Consider the following 24,629-nt stretch of genomic DNA (forward strand, 5'->3'; position numbering starts at 1 on the left):
CCTGTAGTCCCAGCTACTCGGGAGGCTGAGGCAGGAGAATGGCGTGAACCCGGGAGGCGGAGCTTGCAGTGAGCCGAGATCCGGCCACTGCACTCCAGCCTGGGCGACAGAGGGAGACTTCGTCTCAAAAAAAAAAAAAAAAAAAAAAAAAGAATTCTGCTACCAAAAAAAAGTGAAGCTTCATGTCCAGGAGAATGGAGGTAAAGCAAAATGCTACCCAAACTATTGGTAATTTACTAGTAAGTGTAATTTAAAATCAAATGTTTTTTGAGTTATAGAATGTGGAATAATCAACTTTTCAGGGTTCAAATGGGCCACGGATTTTCAAAAAGGACATCAGTAGAAATAAACTGTAGAGAAGCTATTTGGACTGCCCTAAATCTAAAATAGCCCTAGTTCCTAAATATGTCTGTTCATGTGCTTCTTTTTATGCCTGACTACAAATTTGCTGACAGATGTTGTATCTCTTAATAGTCAAAATTTGATATTTCTTCTTTGTTTACCTGGTAATTACTCTCAGTAGTACCTCCTGACTTTACTCTTACCAAAAACTAAAGTTGGGTATTTTACGAGTGACCCTGACATTTTCTAGTAGCTCCTTATTTCCTTAGATGCCAAAACCAGCAACTAATTCTTGAATATTTTTTCCATACCTGACAGTATGGAAAAAATACATGGGATTTCCTACAATCCCATCCTATGACTGTCCAAATAAATACAGTTCAGCCATTAAAATGAGTCAGAAGTAAGGTCACATACCTGGACCAGCGATGGAAAGGTAGGGACATTTGAACAGAAAATTAAAGAGTGTTAAAGTGAAGAAGTTTAATGGATATTAAAGTTAGAAAGTGTAAGGTGCTTTCCTGCCCAGAGATTAGAAAACCTGACAAGTCTAGAACCCTAATAACCACAAACGGCCTATTGCAGCTTTATCAAGATGCGCTCCACAGAACAATAACATGGGAAGATGCCCTCCAGATTGCCTTTCATGAGCAATAAATGTAGAAGCAGCTATACAACACAGCTTTTCTCTTAGAGATTCAGAAAGTGTATTAGCATATTAAAAGATATTTTAAAGCTTGTCCATAAATAGACCTATTTATCTCTGTTTAATCTGATATTTAACCTGGTATTTGCCAAACATTTTTAAAAATTATTTTTAATTTGTATATATTTATCTTGTAAAATATGTTGCCAAACTTTTTTGACCACTGAATACCAATTAAGATCTCAGAGAACTGGTATCCCAAGAAATATGCTTGAGAAAAAGTTGACCTGCTCAGCCATTCACATATGCTGCTGCTTCTTGATCATCTAGGGCTAACCTATAAGGTCAGGCATCAACCATTTGATGTCCTAAAGCTGTGTTTCTTAAACTTCTACATGCATATGAGTCACTGGGGATCTTGTAAAAACATAGATTCTGATTCAGTAGGTCTAAAGTAGGGTCTGAGACTTGGGGTTTCTAACAAGCCTCCAGGTGATGCCAATGCTGCTGGTCTGTGTCACACTTTGAGTGGCAAAGCTCTACACGGACCTGGCGATGGTAAAATTTTCATATCTCCAATCTCTTTATCTTACCATTCCTAATAACAAATCTTCCTAAAATACTGCTTTCATTATGTCACTTTGCTGGTCAAAACTTTCAGTGCTTCTCTCTTCTCTTCCACATTAGTCATTCAATGATAGACATGTATTAAACCTTTATTGTGTGGTAAATAGATTAAGAAAGCCTCTGTCCCTATATACTCAAGAAAGAGGTGGGTAAGAAACAAGGCACAGAATGCCGGGAGCCAAAACAATAGAGAGTAGCTAATTTCAGTAATTTGAATGTGCTACATGACTAGACCAATGATTCCCAAAGTGTGTTGTCTAAACCATCAATGGAAACCATCAGCATCACCTGGAAACTTGTTAGAATGCAAATTCTCAGGGCTCACCCTAGACCTACCTAATCAAAAACTTCAGAAGTGGGGTCTAGAAATCTGAGTTTTAACAAGCTCTCCAGGTGGTTGAAAACCACTGGATTAGACAATCAGTAAGTTTCTCTCCAGTTCTAAAATTCTATCATTTTGACTGCTGATAGCTCTTTTAATGATTTTTGTTATCCAGACTTTTATAAACTAGAAGCATACTCTCGGGAATTACCTTCCCAGATTTAAAATCCAGCTCTTACACTTAATTGCCATTTACACTTGCACGTTACTTCAGTTACCTATGCTTCAGATTATCATCTATAAAATGAGGGCAATAATAGTACCTATTTTCATATGATTGTTCTGAAAATTAAATAAACTATAAGAATGTAAGTAGCTCACTGGGCAAGATGTCTGGCCTGTGGTGCTTCAGGTCATAACACAATCATTACCCTCTTAATAAGGCCTTCCTTGGCCTCTCTATCCAAAACTGCAACCCACCCCTACCATTCCCTTGTCCCCTTCCCTGCTTTATTTTTCTCCTTTGCAGTTATTATTCTCTAACATACTACATATTTAAATAGTTGCTTTGTTTACTATCATTTTCCACTAGAATGTAGGAGCTATAAAGCTGCCAAAGATTTTTGTCCATTTTGCTACGAGCTGTATCCCCAGTGTTCAGTATAGAGTTTGGCACATTATATGCACTCAAAAAATGTTGGTTGGGGCTGGGTGTGGTGGCTCACACCTGTAATCCCAGCACTTTGGGAGGCCAAGGCAGGCAGATAACCTGAGCTCAAGAGTTTGAGACCAGCCTGGGCAACATGGCGAAACCCCATCTGTACCAAAAATACAAAAAAAATATTATATATTGGTTGGATGAATAAGTGAATAAATGTTAACTGTTACTGATATTAATCTTATTACTAATAATCAGCAATCTAAACTTTCCTTATTGAAACAGTTTCTACTTCTTGTTCATTGCCACAAATTGCACTTATGTCTCATTCCATGCTCTACTCAAATTATACCCCAATTCTAAGATGCCCTTCTGCCTAAATTCAGCCTATTTTAGACCCTGCTCAAGTTCTGCCTTTTCCTTTAATGTTCTCTGATGACTGAATGACTCTGATGATTCTGGCTCTCTAGTTCTCTCAATGTCTACATTGTTTACTGTCTGTGCCATACAATTAAGCACTTAATTATCTTAATCTAGCATCAGTAGAATGAGGAACTTTTAAGGAATTTACTGAAAGAGTCTGTGTCATTCATGCAATAAATATTCCATGAAAAATTAGAGGAACAAGGCCCCAAAGGAAACAATAGAAAACCTTGTCATTAATTATCCATGTTGTCCTCAAATAACAAAAATAGCACTTTACATTTTACAAATAACCCATTAAGGCTGTTGGAATCAAAATGGGGTCCCTTATGTTTAAAAAAAAAAATCTGACAAATAGAGCCAGAGAAGGCATCTCACACTTGTATACCTGATTACAAAACCTATCACAAAAGACTGCAAAAACCAAAACCTTGCAGGAAGGCTACTGCACCCTTGTGTCCAACCTCAGACTGATGTTATCCTTGTTATTTGTCTTTGTAGCCAAGGATAATCATTTCAATAAAATTATGTAATACTCCTCATTTTTTCTGTAAAACTCTTTATCTTCCTTATGTCAGGTAAACTCTCTGAATACACACATAGTTTACTATGCACACTTCCCCATTGCAATGCCCTATTCTTGAATATTTTCTTTTAGAGAGCCTCTCTGTTACTTAGGTTGACACATTTTTTAACATATCCTAGTTTTGATTAGATGATCTCAAAGACTATGCATCCTTGGTCTCAAATTTTCAAAATGTTTTTAGGTAAACTATGAAGAGACCAGTTCTTGAACTGCAAAACATAAGAATAAATTGCGAAAGTCATAAAAGAAGCAGATAATTACCCAAGAAGCTGTCAAGTTCAAGGATGAAAAATAATTGGCTCTTTTGCCCTGAGTCCTTCTTCCAACTGGATCTGCAAAAGCCTTCACCATCATCCCCATGCAGCACTCGAGACAGGCATTATCAATTGATCAGAGCTGGCAGAAAAAGGGACACCTATTTGCCATCCTAACTTACTCTAACCATTCTGCTTCTAAAGGTAAAGGAAACAGATATTTAAAATTTTAAAGTGATTACCTTCTATAAAGCACTTGTTAAAGTCTTTGGAATCAAAATGGAGTCACTTATGTAAAAAAGAAAAAAAAAATAGAGCTGGGCTCTATTTGTCCAGGTACATACATGGTCATACATGGTGACAGAACCAAGACCTGAGCCAGCCTCCTGATTCTATCCAGGGCTCTCTGCCCCTCCTACTCCATTTCTGAAATTCAGTACCTACATTTTCATTCTAAAGCAATCAAAACATAAGAAGCAAACCTTTGACAGAGTTTTCATATTAATGCTCATTAATATAATGCTGGAATGAAAAATGACAGCTTCAAGTCAAGTGACAGGGTTGGTTAGACTGTTATTTTTTAGTTCAGTTTATTTACCTAAACCTAGAATGTGTCACGACTGGGAATAGACAAAACAGATTATTCTAATTCTGCTGTCCTAGAAAAAGAAAAGGAAAATAGTCCTCATTAATAGGAACTGGGCTCAAATCCAGTTCTGAAATAACTTCCATTACTGAATCAACTTTTTAAAGGTGACTTTTCCTTTATTAATGGCAAAGCATTTTAAGCATAGCTTTAATTACTCAGTTTAAATTATAGGCAGACATACAGAATTGGAAAAATATGAAAAAGAGGTGAGAGAGAGATAAACATCTACTTTAATATAATGACCATTTCTGCACTATGGAAATTATGCCCACATTATAATTTTTCTGGAGCCTCTCTCTGAATCACAGTTTCCAAATATTAAAATCACCTCTATAATGCAGTTGGAATAAAAACTGACTTGTCAAATTGTACCTAGTCAATTGATAATTCTGTCTTGATTAACTCTCATTTTTTAGGCATACTATAATTGAAGCTGCCTTTTTTTTTTTTTTTTTTTTTAAGAAAACTCATCATCTAACACAGTTAGAAATTGGCTCTGGCACTGTCTGCTTACCCAAGGAAACCAGGATAACTGGCAGTTCTGTTACTTCACAGAGTTAATCCATTTTAGCAAGTACGTTACTTAGTTACAAGGTACCAGCAGTTGGTCCTATAGTTTGTCCTTTCACCCTGAGAAGGTGAGCCTGATGCATATTTGAGGGAAGAAGGAGGAAAGCAGCAAGTACACAGAATCACTTCTCCTCAGCACGCACCCTGCCACCACCCTGAGAGAAATGTTGAACCACAGCTGAAGTTCAGGGTCTGTGCTGCCCCGCCTCCATGCAAAAGGGCAGTCAGTTATGGGGTTCTTCCATTGTGTGGGTATGCATAGAAACAATGCCAATGGCCCTCAGAAAAATCCAGCCACAAAGCTGGAATGATTCTCACCTTAGCCCCCTAAGTTAGCCCAAAGATTATTGGTGTACCATGAATTGGGGTCAAAGCAAGAATGTCAGCAAGAGTTCCAGCCATATCCCACCATGCTAGTTGGGCATGGTACCTTTAGACAAACAGGGTAGCCAGGACAAATTTTGACTTCTAGAAGGTAAACTAGTATTTCCTAAAGAAGGTAAAGAAAACATTGGAGAACTCTCCTTTCTAGCCTAGTCATTACAAAAATCAGAGATGGCTTCCCCTGTGTCATATCACTGAATGAGTTTTTCAGGCAATAGATTTAATCATCTGGAAAAGAGTACAAGTACCCCAACTCACTCACCAGAAACATTTGTGGTAGTTGGCATCTAAGACACCATTCACAATTACTGGAAATCCTTTAAAACACTACCACTTTCATAATAAATACCCAAGGCCAGGAGCGGTGGTCCATGCCTGTAATCTCAACACTTTGGGAGGCAGAGGTGGGAGGATTGCTTGAGCCCAGGAATTTGTGAGCAGCCTGGGCAACAAAGCAAGACCTCATCTCTTAAAACAAACAAACAAACAAACAAAAAAAACAAAACAAAACAAAAAAAACCTTGAGAAATGACTGTGTGCTTGCTAAATCCAACACAGTAGGTAGAAAATGAGTTTAAGAGTAGAAAGGACTTGATTGGGAATTACAGCTTGGTCACTTCCCAGCTCTGTAACCTTGAGTGAATTACTTCATATCTCTCAGTCTAACTTTTCTCTTTTTAAAAATAATCATAATAAAACTAATTTCACAGTGGAGTCGTGAGGATTACATAAAAAACATAGAAAAAGTGTCTTCATAAAAATGACTGGCCCATGATAAAAAAAAACTAAATGAATAATAATTATTTTCTTCTCCCATTTTCTTTTTACTAGTTAAGAAAATATCTATGCCAAATGATTTTGAATATTGTATATAGCTTAAAAACTTAAGTAACATGCCAGTGTCTTTTCTATGCAACCATTGTTTGCATTGCTAATTTGAAGGAACTACTACTTATGTATGTACTTATATGTGAAATTTGAATGAATTACAACCCTAGGCAATCATCTAGTTCAACAATTCAAATTGGTACTATAATCTGGATCTCCTTTTCCAGAAATATATTGCAACTTTATTTCTCTTCTAATCAATCTTATTATGGTGGAAGAGAAAGAGGGAAAATCTATCCCTCATCAGTTGAATAATAGCAATGTGTCATGGCCTCTTTTCCACTGAGTCCACTTCTTTTGTGTTAGATAACATGTATCTCTCAAAGTATTTTTGCGTCTCCTTCTTCCAGAGCCTGCTTATGGCATCTAATATTGCAAATATATCATTCTATTCGGTTTTAGAAGCAAGTATGTACAATTCTGAAAAAGGAGGAGAGAAAGAAATGCATGTTTGATGCACCTAAGAGAATAGGCAGAAATAGTCTATGGCCAAGGAAAACAGCAGGCTTGTCCATCTGCCCATAATCAAACTGAACTGTGTCCACTAGTTATCAGCAGGGGGTGGCCAGTGGGCATCACACTAAAATAGAATTTCTGCCATTGGGACTACAAGGTGAGGAGGCAAGAAATTGCTTCAGAATGCATTTCTGCTTTGGCATGATGTATATAAAGAGTTGTTGCTTGTTTCTTACACAAAAACTATAAAACTTTTTTCATTTTGTTTTCACTTACTAAACATTTTCTGGATGCTTTATAGAATCTAGGCACTGTGCTGGCCACTCTGAATATAAAAAATAATTTCTTTCTTTAGCGATTCTGTTTTACGAGGGGGACAGAGAAGTAAACAAATAATTATAATACAGTAGATGACAGCTAATATACATACAATGTGCTAGTGGAACACAAAGAAAGAAGTAATTAACTATGCAAAAACACGGCAAGTTTACAAATTTGTGAGGCATCTTTGCAAAAGGCTATGCTAATCTTCTCTGTAATATTCCAGTGTTGATACCAACACTGCTACAGGAGTGAGACCAACCATGGAAGTAGAATAGAAAATCTAAGAATAAACAGATGGATCTTGATTAGTTATGTTTGTCTTAGGGTAGGAGAAAAAAAGTGTTTATTGTTTTTATGTTCATTTATTGCAGTCTTTTTTATGTGTGTGTATGTTTATGATATAATTTTTAACCTTAGTAATAGCATCTAAACATCTCAACCTCTGTATTCTATATCAGTATGCTTGAGGGTATGACCACTGGAAAACATATAGATATGACATAAATGTAGATATAGATGCAGATTTTGAAATAGATTTAGATAGCTTCTTGTCTCTAGAAATACTACTTACAATATAATTTTTAAATTTTACAATAAAGCATTGTCTTTTAGGCAATTTCCTAATGGAAAAGTGAAGATAAGGCATAGCATTTATTGGCACTTAGCAAAATTAAGATGTTAATACAAATACATCCTTAGTGTGCTTTTAGACATACTATAAAGCTTCTTTTCAATTACAGAAATGAAGAAGAAACGAAATGAGGCACTCCAATTTAAGCTAAAGTAGAAAGTCTGGGTAAACTGTCAGCTTGCAAATCCTATTTAAATGTCTATTGGCTTTGTTACTAGCACACAAATTTGGAAACAAAATTCACATCAGTTTCCAATAAAATGTATTGTTCCTCTTTGAGGCAATTTTTGGTGCTAATATATCTAAGTCTCATCTTAGGTATCCCAGGCATTCCTCTGTGCTGTTCCTGAAACCATACATCGGACTGGAGCTATCTGCGTAATAATATTGGTGTTTCCCCTCCATGCCCCGGTCACAGGAGCACATTCTGAAAGGTAGTCCAAGGCATTTGCTTGCCCCAGGAGCACCAGGGTTTTAAGCACCAGGCTTAGCCAGGGTCTAAGTCTGCTCTGAAGAACTCACTCCAAAGAGTAACAGCTGTCACTTTGCCTGTCTGTGTCCTGGTGGACACCAAAACTTAAATGGTCTATCCCCTGACGAATTCAAGAGAATATAGTCACGTTGTTATTATTATCCATCAATTGTGCAAGACAAAAAGTCCTAAACTTTACCTCTAATCTCTACTTGAGTCAGATAATTAACCTTTTTCACATATCGAAATTTCATTTGTACCTTACCTACATGTAATAAAAACCACAATGCCTGTGGATATAGCCTAATGTTTTTATTTTCCACGTGTCAACTCCATATAAGTAATTTGAGGTCACTGTTCTCAATGTGTTTCTCTTTTAATAATATCTAGCACAGCTTCACAGGCAACTTTATTTTTAAGGAATGTTTTCTATTGATAGTGGTGGTGCTGGTAGTGTTGCCAGCTTTTCTGTTCCATTCCAACAAGTATCCAAGTGTTCTGTGAGTGAATAAAGTTTTGCCAAGTCTATGTTATTTTCTATGATTTTTATTACAAATTTCTAGCCAACATGGTGTTTCATTCCCTGCATATGTAAAAACTGCAAAAAAAAATTGAATTTAAAAATGAAAAGTAAATGTCCTTACACAGTAAACTGAGTAATGGCTCAAGCCCAAGAAGTCTGACTCATAAATGCTACGGAGGTCATTCATTAACTTAAGATCAAAGACATGCAAGCTACTTGACGATAAATGGAGGCCAACAGAAACAATGATTAGTGGAAATGTTTAAAAAGTAGATGTCACTGTGAAAGCAATGACTTATTTCTGATGATGAAAGGTGTGATATCTCTTCTAAGTTATTTATTAACAATAGTCAATATTCAGAAAAAAAGAGATAAATAAATGAGCAACATGGAAAAGGGCTAGGAAACACCCAACTTATGAGCAGCTCCAAAACTCCAAGAGCATGCCAGTTGCACAGTTTTAAGAAATTATTTTCCCTTACAGTATTGTTAGACGTGATGGTAATACTTTGCTTTAAGCTCACATAAACCAATCTAAACTATAATGTAGCTGAAGTATAATATTGCCCTGGTAATTCTATATTAAATTCACCTAACCCTTTATAATACGCTTCTGAATTTCTATCTGTGAATAATAATGAAAATAAAACCACCATTTATTGAGCATATAGGTACTACTTCTCAGGCACTGTGCCAATTTAATGCTTACCTCAGTCTGTGAGATAATTATTATTATTCTCTTTTATGGATGAGCAAACAAATCTAAAATTCTAAAACAATCTGCTATAGGTGTGAGTATGTTAATAATGCTGTATTTATGCATATGAGAAAATGTTCTCTAAGTCTGTCATTCTCCAGTTTTCACACTTAAGAAAGAAGAAGCAATCCACGGTTAAAGGGCAGAGGCTCTGGACACAGAATTCCCTGTAACATGTTCACAGGATCAGATAAATGCCCCTGTCAGTGACTGTCCATATAGTACAATGTATTTGCAGCCTTGAGGAACATGTGTAGATTCAAACATATTCTTGGTTCCTCTTTTAAGAATCTTGTTAGACAGACTTTTAGATCTTGTTTTTAGTAACTCAATCTTTTTTATATACTCAGCCCAAGATCGAAGCTGCTGCTTAACTTTAAGTTCTACATTCTGTATTTTCTACTTTAATTTGTACTTATGCCACATTTTACTTTTTTTTCGTAGCAAGAGATAGATTTAACTTCACGAAGGAATACAATTTGCCCTTAAGGAAATGGTATTCATTTTCAATAAACATTTGGTAAGTAACTACTTTTTCAAAAGTCAAAGACTAAGTCTGAAGAAGGTAAAAAGATGGATAAGACCTCACCTACGCCTGTAAGGGGCTTAAAATCTAACTGTGGGGACAGAAATTGAATCAGGGCTAAGTTTGAAGTAAAGCCTCATACTCCCTCTCCAAAGAACAATTTCTGACACAGTGTTGTTTCTCTGAGAAGCAAGTTGTAACTTTGTCTCAATATGAGAAAGGGGGCTAAACAATAATCATCTAGGATAAACTGTGAAAACGAAAAGATTCTGGTTCTACCAATAACTCTTAGGGAGACGGGGCAATGCAGGAGAAAGGGAACAGTTTCAGCATTGACATGAGTGTGCCTGAGGATGTTCCTTTACAAACCACATACCAACAGCTTGCCATGTTCCCAAGAATCACTCCTATAGGGAGTCCAGGTATAGAAAGGAAGATTTCATGCACCTCAGAATCTTGAGACAGGCAAAGACTGAGAACCACAAGGTCTAACATGCTGTAGTTTTTCAGGTGCAGCTTCCAATGACAACATAGTATATATTCATTTTTCTATTTGTCCTCATTTAATATTAAACAACGAAAAATGTTTGGCACAAAAGTCTGGATCAAGAGGAACTTAATTCAAGTAGGTGTTTACCTGTGTCATTCATTGAGATAAAAGGCTGCTTCTTCAGAAGTAGGCCTGAATCACTGCAAACTTGAGTTGCTTAGAAAAGAGTCTGTGATAAAAACAAGTATGAAGATAGTTATCTAAAGCAAATTATTTTTACTCATTAACAACTAACCTTTTGGGAATGCTCTCATAACTTACTATAATTCACCCTCCCCCAAAACTCAGAGAATTCGCCTAATTCTCTCCTACACATAAAATACTGCAGATATTTTCTATCTTTGGAGAAGCAGCCTTTCTCCTCTTTTTACTGAAATGAAATTCTTAGTGCCACAACTTCCTAAATCTATTTCAGTCCTTATATTTATCCTTTATCTACTTTCACACTTCACATTCCACCTGTAAAATGCATCCCTAACCAGTTGATACTCTATCTTATCTTCCAGCCGCATGCACCATGCAACATTTACATTTATGTTTTATGTTTTGCTGCCACACTGATTACCAAATGGTGGTAGATGATATTTTTGTTTTGAGTTTAGCATTTTCTTTCTGTTTTAATTTTTTGGGGGGGGGGGTTAAATGGCATTATATGGCATTTTAAATTACATGGCATATCACTCTATAAAAATTCAAGTTAAAGAAAATCATTTTTCCAAATTAAGGGGAAAAGCTACTCAATTTTACCACATAGAAACCACTGCTAAAATTTTGGTTTTTTCCTTGCAGTATTTTTTCCATGTATGTTTTTTAACTTTTCACTTTGAAATAATTTCAGACTTACAGAAAAGCTGCAGAAATAGGGCGGAGAGTTGCCATGTACCCTTCACCCAGCTTCTACTATTAAAATGTTAATGACTTCCATAACCATAGTAGAGTTATCTAGATCTTCTATGTATATTTGGACAAGGTTGAATTTATATTTTTTGTTCATTGCTTTTTCTTGCATATAATATGATAGCATAAGCATTTATATTAAGTTCTTCAAAAATATTTTAATGTCCAAGTAATGTCATACTACATAAATGTATATTTTAATTATTTCCATACTGTTGGATATTGAGATTGTTTGTGATTTTTTTCTATTATTAAAACTCTCAACATGCTATCATTTTTTTAAGTATCTACTAATTTTATGGGTCAAAAGGTAGTCTTTTATTTTAAATTGCTTTTTTGTAGTTATTACTGAACATGAACATTTTAAATGCTTATGGTTTTTATTTCATCTTTTGTAAACTGTTTATTCAGGCCCGTTTCCAGGTACTGATTGGTGTCTGGATGTATTACTTACAAATTTATGTAAAACTTACATATTTAAGATTAAGCTTTTGACTCAAAGATTACAAAGTATTTAATTGTTTTGTATTCGCCTTTTGATTATTTTGTTATTATTTCAATAATCCAAAATAATTTTGCTGACTGAAAACAACATATCTTTTTTATAGTTGTAATTTGTAATTAAATAACGTTTTTATAAAGTAAAACCTTCTTCCATTCTTCAACTCAGTATTTCTCAAACTAAGACCTGTCAACCACTAGTTAGCTGAACATGTGACTCTTGGGAATTATGGGAATTTCTTTCCTTTAAAAAGAGTCTATATATTATTCAAGTTTGAAAATTACTGCAAAAGGTACAAAGGTCAAAGGAGGAATTCCATGTTTAATAAGATGCCATGCATACACAATAAAAACAGTTTATCAAAGGATCAGTTAGTACTGCATGTTTTCCAGTGTTAATTATTTTATACTATTTTAATGTCTTATAAATATTCATAACTTAACTGACAACTAATTTCTTTTGTGTTGTTACAAACTGAACATCAAAAAACTGTATTTTACTTCTACAATACTAAATTGCTTAAAAATCCCAAGGCACCCCTAGCTCTTATGTCTACTGCCTCTGCTCCCTTTGCCTGGAGTACTCTTTCACTCCCTTCCTCCACCCCAATCAAGTGCAAAACTTGTGGGCCTCATTGTCATTCCTCTCCACCAAATCATCCTGCAAAATTGTCTGAATTGGTGTATTCTCTGCTAATTTTTTTTCTCCATGTTTACTTTCACTGCTGCATTATCCTGGCATTTTGTTATGTAGCTGTTGCCCCTCACAACTGTCAGAGACTGTTCTCTGTATTAAATTGCCATCACTGTAATTCCAGTGGGGCTAGTTCCTATATATATATATATATATATATGAACTTTTATATATGTAATATAAAAAATTGGAACTTCATTAATGTTTATAAAATGAATTACCCATATATGGTAGCAATCATCTGGGAGAGTTCTAAGAAGCACAACCTTGTTTTCTAAATTATACTGACAAATAATACTGCAAGTTCATCTTCCAGCTCTGCAGTCAGTTGTCTCATGGGATCCATGCTTCATTCTGGCAATGTCAAATGCTTTCTATTCTGTGATGAGTGACTCAAGCCAAAGATAATATATTTGCTCAGGCAGCTGATTAATAAATAATTTCAAACATACAGAAGAGTTGGAAAAGACTATGGTTTGAAAGTTTTCCTCTCTCAAACTTAGGGTGAAATTTAATTGCCATTGTAACAATATTAAGAAGTGGGATTTTTAAGAGGTGATTAGGCCATGAGGGCTCTGCCGTTATGAATGAATTAATGCTGTTAACAAGGGAGTCGCTTGCTTATAAAAGGATAAGTTTGGCCCTATTTGTTGCTTACTTTCTCCCCCTCTCTTTGCCCTTCCACCATGTGATGCCTTCTGCCATTATGATGCAGCAAGAAGGTCCTCACCAAATGCAGCCTCTCAATCTTAGACTTCCCAGCCTTTACAACTATGAGCCACTATGTTTCTGTTTATTATAAATTATCCAATCTGCGGTATTCTGTTACAGCAGCACGAAACAGACTGACAGAAGAATGAAACAAAGAACTGTTGTATACTTAACCATATTCCTCAGTTGTTAACATTTTGCCACTTTTGATTTCTCTTTCTGTGTGCATGTGCATACACGCACACAACAAAATACTTTTGCTGAACCATTTAAGAGTTACTTGCAGAATTATGTACCTTCATCACTAAATACTTCAGTGATCATTTCCTGAGAAAAAATGTTCTCATAAATAACCATAGTACATTTATCAAATCCAGGAATTTAACATTTATGCAATACTCTTATCTAATATACAGCCTATATTTATTTTCCTCTAATTATCCCAATAATGTCCTTTACAGAATTTTTTTCTCTGATCCAGATTCAAGATCACACATTACATGTAGTTGGCATGTCTGTTAGTCTCCTTCATCTGGTACACTTCACATTTGGGTTTTCATGACGTTGAAATTATTCAGAAGTACCAAGGGATCTTCTTTTATAGTTTAAGTTCTGGGGTACATGTGCAGTTTTGTTACATAAGTACACACGTGCCATGGTGGTTTGCTGCACCCATCAACCTGTCATCTACATTAGTTATTTCTCCTAATGCTATCCCTCCTCTAGCCCCTGACCCCCTAACAGGCCCTAGTGTGTGATGTTCCACTCCCTGTGTCCATGTGTTCTCATTGTTCAACTCCCACTTATGAGTGAGAACATGCAGTGTTTGGTTTTCTGTTCTTGTGATAGTTTGCTGAGAATGATGGTTTCCAGTTTCATCCATGTCCCTGAAAAGGACATGAACTCATCCTTTTTTATGGCTGCATAGTATTCCATGTGTAAATGTGACACATTTCCTTTATCCAGTCTATCACTGATGGACATTTGGGTTGGTTCCAAGTCTTTGCTATTGTGAATAGTGCCTCAGTAAACATATGTGTTCATGTGTCTTTATAGTAGAATGACTTATAAAACTTTGGGTGTACACCCAGTAATGGGATTGCTGGGTCAAATGGTATTTCTAGTTCTAGATCACCAAGGGATTATTTTAAAGAATGTCCCTTTGGTTCCATCTGATGTTTCCACTTGGTTAGATTCAGATTATGCTTTTTCGGCAGGAATACTGCATAAACAATGTTGTATATCTCTCAGTATAACATTTCAGGAATCACATCTCAATTTATTTCATCATTGGTGATGTTAACTTTGACTACTCAATAAGGTGGCATTGGTCAGGCTTCTCCACTTTTCATTTTGTAATTAGTAAGTAACCTCCGGGGAGATACTTTGATGATATGTAAATATCCTGTTCCTCTTCACACCTTTAGCTTATTGATTATTCTTCTGAATAAATCACTTTATAATGATTGCAAAATGGTGATTTTCTACCTTTACTATTTCTTCTATATTTATTGGTTAATCAACTATTCTTTTTTCTTTTCTTTTTTTTTTTTCTTTGAGACAGGGTCTTGTTGTGTCACCCAGGCTGCTGGATTGCAGCAGCGCAAGCATGGTTCACTGAAACCTCTGAGCAAACTTTCCACTCAATGGGTGCCAAAACCATTGCACCCGGATCAGCCACAGAAAACAGCAGAGCTCTCAATGGAAATTTTAAATAAGTGGGACTGAGATCCTGAAGCATTTCTTCAAAGAATTGTAACAGTAGATGATACTTAGTTATGATTCTAAAGACAAACCACAATTAAAGTAATGGCTACCAAGAGGTGGAAGCGTTCCAGTCAAAGCAAAAGTGTTTTGGTCAAGAGAAAAGGTCATGGCAATAGTTTTTAGGGATGCTCAAGGCATTTTGCTTGTTGATTCTCTGTTGGACCAAAGAACAATAACATATACTTATTATGAGAATGTTTTTGAGAAAGCAAGCCAAAGCTTTAGCAAAAACAAACAAACAAAAAAACACCTGGGTAAGCTTCACCAGTCTTTCTCCACTATAAAAATGCACCTGCTCATTCCTCTTAAGAAACAAGGGCAATTTTGCAAGGGTTTCAATGGGAAGTCATTAGACATCCACCTTACAGTCCTGATTTGGTGCCTTCTAACTTCTTTTTGTTTCTTAGTCTTAAAAAATCTATAAAAGAAACCCATTTTTCTTCAGTTAATAGTCTAAAGACTGCATTGACTGAATTAAATTCCCAGAACCCTCAGTTTTTTAGGGATAGACTAAATGGCTGGTATCATCATGTGTCTTGAATTTGATGGAGCTTATGTTTAAAAATTAACTTTATACTTTTTAATATTTTATTTCCATTTTCCAAATAAAAATTTATTTTCATAAAGTGTTTTGGTCCAGATAAAATCAGAATTTTTTTAAATTCTGCACATAAAATCCAGATTCTGCACAATATTTTTCCATATCCTCACATCTCTAGTTTTAGACAGACCAAGTCTCATTTTTATTATGTTTCATTACACAGTGGAGATTAAGGAGGACTTAGTCTAATCTTTTAATTTAGAGACCAGTTTCCTTCTATTCAACTAGTTCAATTCTGTGTTCAGACAAGAATCAAAATAAAATCCTCAGAAAATGGATCGATCTAATAGTTTCAGTGAAAAAATACTTTAGATGTTAACTTTATGAAATTTAATGATCTTTTAACTTTATGAAATTTAATGATCTTTAACAATGTGTTTACCATTAAGCAACCATTATGCTAAATAATAATTTAGGCCATTTTGCTACTAAATATTACTAATTTTTTTTTATTTCTGAAGCTCTGTCTCTAGACAGCAGATTAAGAGCTATTAGTCCCAAATATGCGGTTTTCCCAAGTCAAGTAACCATGTCAAGAAATGCTATTCTGTCTAAAAGGGGCTAAAAAGGACTCAAAGACTACACATAACACATCTCGTGTCTGTGAAGACTGTTTACTAATGAGATCATCAAGAAACAGCCAACATCAATTGTTTAGAGTGAAAATTTGAAACTTGGAAACTGTGGCATAGAGGCTCATAGATTTTCATAGCTGGAAAGGACCTTGGTGGTCATATTCAGCCCAAAGCTCCCACTTTGTAGATGAAGAAATTGAGACAAAGAGACATGACATAATTTGACCACAGTCAATTTATGTCAAAGTAAATAAGGATAAAATATTAATTGAGACAAACAGGAGGTTGATAATCTGAAGAACCTAAGTTCATTAGTGTTTCTGTAACACAATTTAGGGGTTGTCAAGTCCAGTCTAGTTTCCCATCTCTTCCATCCTTCCTATCCCAAAAGCTATGACTATAATCTCAGTCCCAGCCAGGTTTCTGGAAACAATCCTCATTGTAGACAGATGAGATTTAAAGAAATCTAGTCAACCTCTCCAGAACTGATATCAAATTAAACGTGTTCTTTTTTTCCCTAAGCTCTGATTTTATTTCCAGAGATTTTGCTTTGACTCCTTGGCCAAATTCCCTTCTTGAATACAGTTTGGGTAACTAGACCCTGAGATTGGCATTGTTCTTTGTTCTTGAGTTCCAGTCTTGAATATGTACCTAGTAAAATACTAAGACTAGGACTGTATGTACATTATTCTTGCCAAGCTCTGCTTCTTCCTACAGAGAGAAAAGTTAACCACCATTCCCAGATCAATTGGCCTGCTCCATCATTTAATGATGCAGCTGCCTAGATCTTTAAATATTCATGAAACTAAAAATTCTCCACTGCCCCACTCTTCCTTCTTCTTAGTGCACCTCTATCACTATGTATTGGATTACTCTATCTCATTTCCAATACCTATGACCTTTCTCATTTTATTCATTTATTCAACAAATATTTGTGGAGAGTCTCTTGTATGTCAAGTATTGTGCTAAGCAGAGGTGCAGATGGTAGCAATGAAAAAAAGTTATACTTTAATTCCTGACCTTAAGGGATTTACAGTCTTGTGATGGCAACAGATTGTAAATGGTTCACACACAAAAAAAACATGTACTTACAAGGTGAGAAAAGCATTAGGAAGGAAACACAGAATTACCCAGTTAGTCAGGGAAAAGTTTTCTGGAAAAGTAACATTATGTCTGGAGATTTGAAGGATAAAAATGAACTAACTTGCAAAGCACTAGAAAAAGTATTTCAGACCAGGAACCAGCAGCTGTGAACACCCTATAAAGGCTTGGGAAATTGGGGAAACTAAATAGAGACCACTATGGTTGAAATATATTGATGGGAGAGGAAAGCTGATTAAATGAGAAAAGAGAGGCAGATTATACAAACACTGTGGGCCACAGGAAAGCATTTTAATTACAATATAATTGTAATGAGAAGTCATGTTTTTAAGTGAAGAAAAAACATAATTTTCGTTTTTAAAAGATTATTCTGCTGAGTTGAAAACAGGCATTCAAACAAAGACATGTACACAAATGTTCATAGCAACATTTTTCATAATAACCAAAAAGTAGAAACAACCAAATGTCTATCAACTGATGAATGGATAAACAAAATGCTTAATAACCGTGTAATGAAAAATTATTTGGCCATAAAAAGGAATGAAGTACATGGTACATCATGGGTTAACCTTGAAAACATGCTAAGTGAAAGAAGCCAGACACAAAAGGCCAGGAATACATGATTCCATTTAAATGAAATGTCCAGAATAGGCGAATTCATAGAGACAGAAATAGATTAGTGGCTTCCAGGGGCTGGGGGATGGGCATGGGGTGTGACTGCTCAATGGATGAGGGTTTCTTTGGGGGGTGATGAAGATGTCCTGCAGTTAGATACCAGTGATGCTTGCAAAACATTGTGAATGTACTGAAAGCCACTTCATTGTACACTTCTAAAATGGTAAACATGATAAATTTTACATTATGAAAAATTTATCTTGATTTAAAAAAAAAGATTATTATTTGAATAATAGACTACTTTGCAAGAGAGAGGGTCTAGGTGCCAAGGGAGGAATCTCCATACGTAGACAAGAGCAGTGACAGCAGAGACCAAGGAATGGGGAAGATCCACCATAAATTTCACAGGATTTGATGATGTCAGTAACTGAGTCAGGGAGAAGGAAGCAGAGAGGAAGGAAGACATCCAGAATTACTCAGAAGCTTCTGACTGAAAGAAGAACATGTTTCAAGAGGAAATGAAGGGCTCAGCTTTGGACTCATTAACCTTGAGAAGCCCATGATCCAGCCTAGGGTACCCTATGCTAAGACACTTCCACATTTTAGTATATTACTTTAACTTTTCTAAACTTCACTTTTCTCATCTAGAAAATATAAATATTAATGGTGCCTATCTAAGAGAGTTGTTGTTAGAAAGAAGTTAGGTAATTGATGTAAAGTTCTTAGCACAGTTCTTAACACACAGTAGATCCTCAATCACTATTAGAGATTATTACTGTTGTTATAATCTTTGTTTTAATTACTACACTTATTCCATATGCTGATTCTCTGTTCCTCCTTCCAGCTTCTGCAGATGCTTAGCCCACCCAAGAGGGCTGGTTTTGAATGAAGTTTCAAGCCCTCCCAATTTGCTCTATGTTACAGCAGCTAATGAGTCCATAACCAGTCATAATCTTGGATATATTGACAGAGAGGGATCTTTCTGGCTGAAAATAATATTCAGATTCCTTAGCCAGACAAGTATATTCCTATGGTGGAGAAGGCACATTGAGCTCCAATAACCGCATGACAATTTTACTTTTAACAGCATCCAATTCACTTCTAATTTTCTTGGGATCCTCTTATCCTTAATTTTATTTCCTCAAACTTTTTCTCCCACAGGGAATAAAATGTGCTGACAAGCTGACATGAGTATTCCAGTCTACTTGGAATAGTTAATTTCCTCATAGAGATTTGTAAACTGATGTTCTGGTTTATAATCAGACTCTTGTAAGTTTGGTCAGAAGGGATCAATTTGCCTGGGTCTGTTAACCTCTGGGTGTCCACATAATAACCCAGTTTCTGAACCTGAAAGCTGCATATCAGAACCTGGGCAATGAAAAGCCACTAAGAAATGACACATACACTGTAACACCAGCCTAGAAGCAGTCACTCAGACTTCACAATACAATATTGTACAGAATTGTGAATATTAAGGAGTCAATGTATATTAAAGTGCCTGGCACATGTTACACTCTCAGTCAACATTAGTTCATTTTTATTTTTTAAATAATATGCAACTCACAGGGGAAAATAATCCAAGTTTGAAAGATTTCAGATGAACTGAAATGATACTACTTTTTTTGTGCTCCATCTCAGTCAACCCCTAAATTTCCTTTCTCCGATGAGTTTCCTTTTTAGTGTTTTCTCATTTGGTCAGCTGCCTTTTGCAATTGGCTGTCTCCATAGTTCATCACTCAATAATGCTTAAAGAAAGTATTAGTACAAATCAAAGGGCTATCTGAGAATAATCATATATATTCTGAGGAATAATTAGCTCACAAACTCTGTGATCTTGGGCAAGCCACTTAACCTTTCTACATGTCTATGTCTCATTAGTCAGCAAACATGCCTCACCAGCCCATCCTATATTGTTTCTTAGTGTCCTTTCCATCTCTAGTATCTATAAACTATATTCACTACTAAATCCTCAGCACTCAGCACCCATAGGTGTTATTGACATATATGTTGAACGATTGAATGTATGTATTTTAGTCCTATATTTGGTTCACAAATCTCATAAATAAGCCCAATTTTCACAATAAAGAAAATGGAAATCAGTCGCTAACTTGTTTTACACAAAATTTTAAAAGTTCTAAGTCTTAAAAAATATAACTGGCAAAAAAATATTAGCTAAAGTTGAAAACAGACTCTCGTATAAGCATTCTATATGCCAACCTCAACATCATTATAAAGGGTGAATGAATTAAAATATCTGTCGATTGATCAAAACTTGTTGAATTTTTTAAAGCATAAATTGTATGGCTTTTTTTTTATTTGGGCCTTTTTTCCCACCTCTGAATGTCCAGAGAGCATTGTTCACAATAACTAATTTAACAAATCTATCCTTTTGGAGTTTCTGTTGCTTTGAAGAAATGATGACACCCTTCAACACTGATTAGAATCACAGTACCTAAGAGAAGCTCTTTTATTTTTTGGTGGCATATTTACTTTCTAGAAATTATCTTTGGCTTTTTAACTCACCTAATTCACATTTGTGACTACAAAACAATTATAAATGATAATTTTTCCATGCTTTTCACCTTTGTTAATAAACAGTTTAAGGAATGAGGGAGATATTTTTAAAATTCATTTTAATCTACCATTGCTGGCATTTAACAGAAATCAGGACACCAGTTCAAAAATTACATACCAAGTCAAGAATGGAAAACTTGAGCTTGCAGAAAAAGTTGTGTTGTCTTTTCTAACAAACCTCACGTTTTCCAAAAAAGAAGTAGACTATATTTATGATTTCTTATTTTGTTTTTCATTTACTCATAATGACTACAGCATAAATAAAATTATGTATATTTTCTATACTATAGTTTCCCTCAGTTCAATTAGTTCAGTTTCACAAGTATTACTGACTACCTGTTAGGAGCCAGCCACTATGCTAGGTTCTAAGGAGTACAAGAGTAATAAGATATATTTTCTAACTCTCATGAAGTTCACATATTACTAAATTTTTAATTGTTTTTTCAATATCTCAGTTGCCACAACCATTTTAATCAAATAATTTTACTTTTGCAGTTTCATATTTTGAGGTTTAACATATTACTGCTTTAACATTTTTGAAAAATTACTGGTCTGAGGGAAGCTAGAAAAATTTAAATAATTACAGTACATCATCATTCAGGTAATAATAAAAGTATTGTCTTAGCCTGTGTTCCCCAGAATACAAAGCCTAAGACACAAAAATGTAACTTAAGGTCCAGAGCTAGGGAATGGGGGAGAAAGGAGGAAAGAAAGGTATCTCGATAAAAGATTCCATGTTGAGTTGACTGGTCACCCATTCAGACGGCTGGATGTTCACTCTTACAGGACACCTTAATAACCTCTTAGGGAAAGAAAGTATGAAGTATTTATTCATTACTGTTACCTCCTATTGATCAAGGGTGGTCCCCTAATAAATCAACTCCCCATCATTTCTAGGTTGTACTTGCATGAATACTGAACAAAATCTCTGGGATGTTTTACTCCTTACTGCTTCACCAACAGTAAAGAATCCTTGTGGAGTGGCAGAAGGAGGAGGAGAAAGCGGTAAATTGCACCAGCCTGAAGCAGGGAACTGTCAGGTTGCTCCCCCATGAAACTGGGCAGCATTTTCATAGAAATGGTCACCACAGCCACAGCTGGGATAAGAGGTGAAACTAACAAAATTTGAAGCCATGTGTAAGAAGCATTTGATAAAAGTGTATGTAAGGCACAGAAGTAGAAATGAATAGAGAATAATTAATTCTGTCTGGAGATAAAGGGATCAGAAACTTCACAAACAATTCCTCAGAAAAATGATTAAAAGTAATTGAAGTATCAGACTGGGCGCAGTGGCTCATGCCTGTAATCCCAGTACTTTGAAAGGACAAGGCAGGTGAATCATTTGAGGTCAGGAGTTCGAGACCAGTCTGGCCAACATGGGAAAACCCTATCTCTACAAAAATTAGCCAGGCATGGTGATGTGCGCCTGTAGTCCCAGCTACTCAGGAAACTGAAGCATGAGAATTGCTTGAACCCAGGAAACAGAGGTTTCAGTGAGCCGAGATCACATCATTCATTGCACTCCAGCCTGGGCAACAGAGTATGACTCTGTCAAAAAAAAAAAAAAAAAAAATGTAATTGAAGTGTCAGATGGCAAAAGGGGATTGGTAGTCCAGACAGAAGGAACAATATATATGACACAGAGGTTTGAAACAACAAGATATATTTGAAGAAATGAAAGAAAATTAGTACCTATATTCCTGGAGTTGAAGAGACAGTAGATGTTGTTAGAGACGTAAACAGAGCCCAAAACGTAATGGATTTGATAAGCCATGTTAGGAGTTTAAATTTAGTACCAGATAAAATGGACAGTCATTTGGGTGGTTTTAAACAAAAATATAAATTTAGGGTAAGGTGTAAATAGAATTATACTAATAAATATTATTATAGAAGTAGGAAATATGAAAAAATAAGATATTGCCTTTAAATAGATTCAGCTATGTTAAGGATACATATTATAAGCTCTAGAGTAAACACCAAAACACAATAATAAAAGGTATATCTAAGAAGCTAATAGAGAAATTAAAATGGAACACACACACACAGATTCAACCAGCTCATAAGAAGGCAGAAAAAAGAGAGAAAAAAATAGAAAGACAGAATGAAAACAATAAAGAAGTACACTTAACACCAACATTTCAACAATTATACTAAATGTAAATGGACTAGACACTCCAATTAAAAGTCAAATAAGTGCAACATGGTTGAACTTCACAGATATTGCGCCAATTGGACACAAACAAGTACATACTAAATAATGTTAATTTAAATAAAAGTTTGAATCAGACAAAACCACTTTATATTGACAGAAATCAGATCAGTGGTTGCCTGAAAAACTCGTTAGTGCAAGATACTGACTTCAAAGATGTAAGAATGAATCTTTTAGGGAGATGAAAATGTTCTATATCTTAATTGGTTTGGTGGCTATACAAATGTATATGTTTCTCAAAGTCATTGACCTGTACACTTAGAATATGTAGGTTTTGCTGTATATAATTTATACCTAAACAAAATTGACTAGAAAAAAAGAGCAAACAAACATCTCTCAAGTTCCTTACTTGAATGAACAAGTGGTGATGATGGTGAGAGTAGAGGAGAAACAGAATGTTTTGGCCTCACATTATAGGTTTGTTTACATGGAGTGCCAGTTCAAAGTGAAGCCATTATGCTACAGGCTGGAAGATCAAGGACAAATAAGACACAGTTCACCAATTTGAAGGGTAGTCACAAAGTCTAATGCAGAATATATGAAAATAACTTCGTTTACTACACTAGGGGAAACGTTCCACTAGAGTTATGGGCAAAGTGCTGTGGAAGAGAGATACTTCATGTAATAAAACATTAAAAATTCTCCATCATTAGATGAAAAACAAATATTTGTATATCCACACAGTAGAATGTTATTCAGCAATTAAAAGAAGCAAAGTATTAAACATGTAACAACATAGATGAATCTCAAAATAATTATATTGAGTGAAAGAAGCCAGACTTATCTTCCCCCAAAAAAGTATACATTATATAATTCCATTGTATAAAACTCTAGAAAACAAAAGCTCACCTATAGTGATAGAAAGCATATGAGTGATGGTGTAGCAGGAGGAGGGTATGGAGAGCAATGGAAAGGAAGGAGTACAAAGGAGAATGAAGAAGTCATCAGGGGTGATGTATATAGTCATTATTTTGATTGTGATCATGATCTGAAACTTTTTCTCACCCCTCTTCCTCCAAGCAAAATTAGTCACATTCTATTTTGTTCTACTGTGTCCTATGTTTGTTTCATGGGTAATACATATGTCAAAACTTATTAAACTAATCTAAATATGTGCAGTTTACTGTAGCCAATTATACCTCAACAAAACGATCTTGAAAACACTGAAAACAATCTTGGATGATGAGATATATCATGTTATGGCTGCACTGAGTAGCATATGATCTACATTAAAACCTGAATTTCTAACATTAAATATAATAAAGAAAATATTTGAGTTGAAATAATGATACTGGCAAGCCCTGACTGAGTGTTTACTCTGAGCCAGGCACTTTGTTAAGTCACTCACTTGCATCTTTTCATCCCTACACCAACCCAATGAAGTAGGTAGCATTAACATTTTCAAATAATAAATGAGGAAACTGAGGACATGGAGTTAGAAGTGTGTTCACCTGTGAGTAACAGAAAAACCAACTTCAGGGGCAGAAACAAATAATGGCTGTTATTCTTCAAAAAGTAAAAAAGGGGACTGGAGATAGGCAATTCTGGTCTGTTTTACCTGCTAAGTAATTTGGACAAGGACAGGCAGGCTGTTTTTTTGCTGTCCCCACCCTCATGCAGAGTGTACCACTTGCCTCATAGTTACATGATAGCTGCTATATCTTCTGGAATCACAGGACTCCAGGTAAAATAAATAGAGATAGGTGATGAGTATACTAATAGCCAAGACTTCACCACTACACGATATATACAAAAAAGGTGAACAGAAAGAAGACAAAAGGGTCATACTGGCTGAA

The 24,629-nt window shown here is 35.4% G+C and overlaps 1 protein-coding gene and 1 non-coding gene across 2 annotated transcripts in view; both read right to left on the reverse strand.

Moving 5' to 3' along the window:
• SLC44A5 (solute carrier family 44 member 5) overlaps nt 1-24,629 on the reverse strand; it is a 406,025-nt gene that overhangs the window by 332,804 nt on the left and 48,592 nt on the right. Inside the window, exon 2 of the mRNA XM_030942323.1 lies at nt 10,676-10,757. Coding sequence (XP_030798183.1) covers nt 10,676-10,688 — 13 coding nt within the window. The 5' untranslated portion in view covers nt 10,689-10,757. The remainder of the gene's footprint in view (nt 1-10,675; nt 10,758-24,629) is intronic.
• On the reverse strand, nt 7,278-7,381 carry LOC115892516. The gene has a single exon (XR_004052390.1). It is a non-coding gene; the product is annotated as a U6 spliceosomal RNA (small nuclear RNA).

The sequence above is a fragment of the Rhinopithecus roxellana genome, chromosome 12 (assembly GCF_007565055.1).
Source record: "Rhinopithecus roxellana isolate Shanxi Qingling chromosome 12, ASM756505v1, whole genome shotgun sequence".
NCBI classification, from domain to species: Eukaryota; Metazoa; Chordata; class Mammalia; order Primates; family Cercopithecidae; genus Rhinopithecus; species Rhinopithecus roxellana.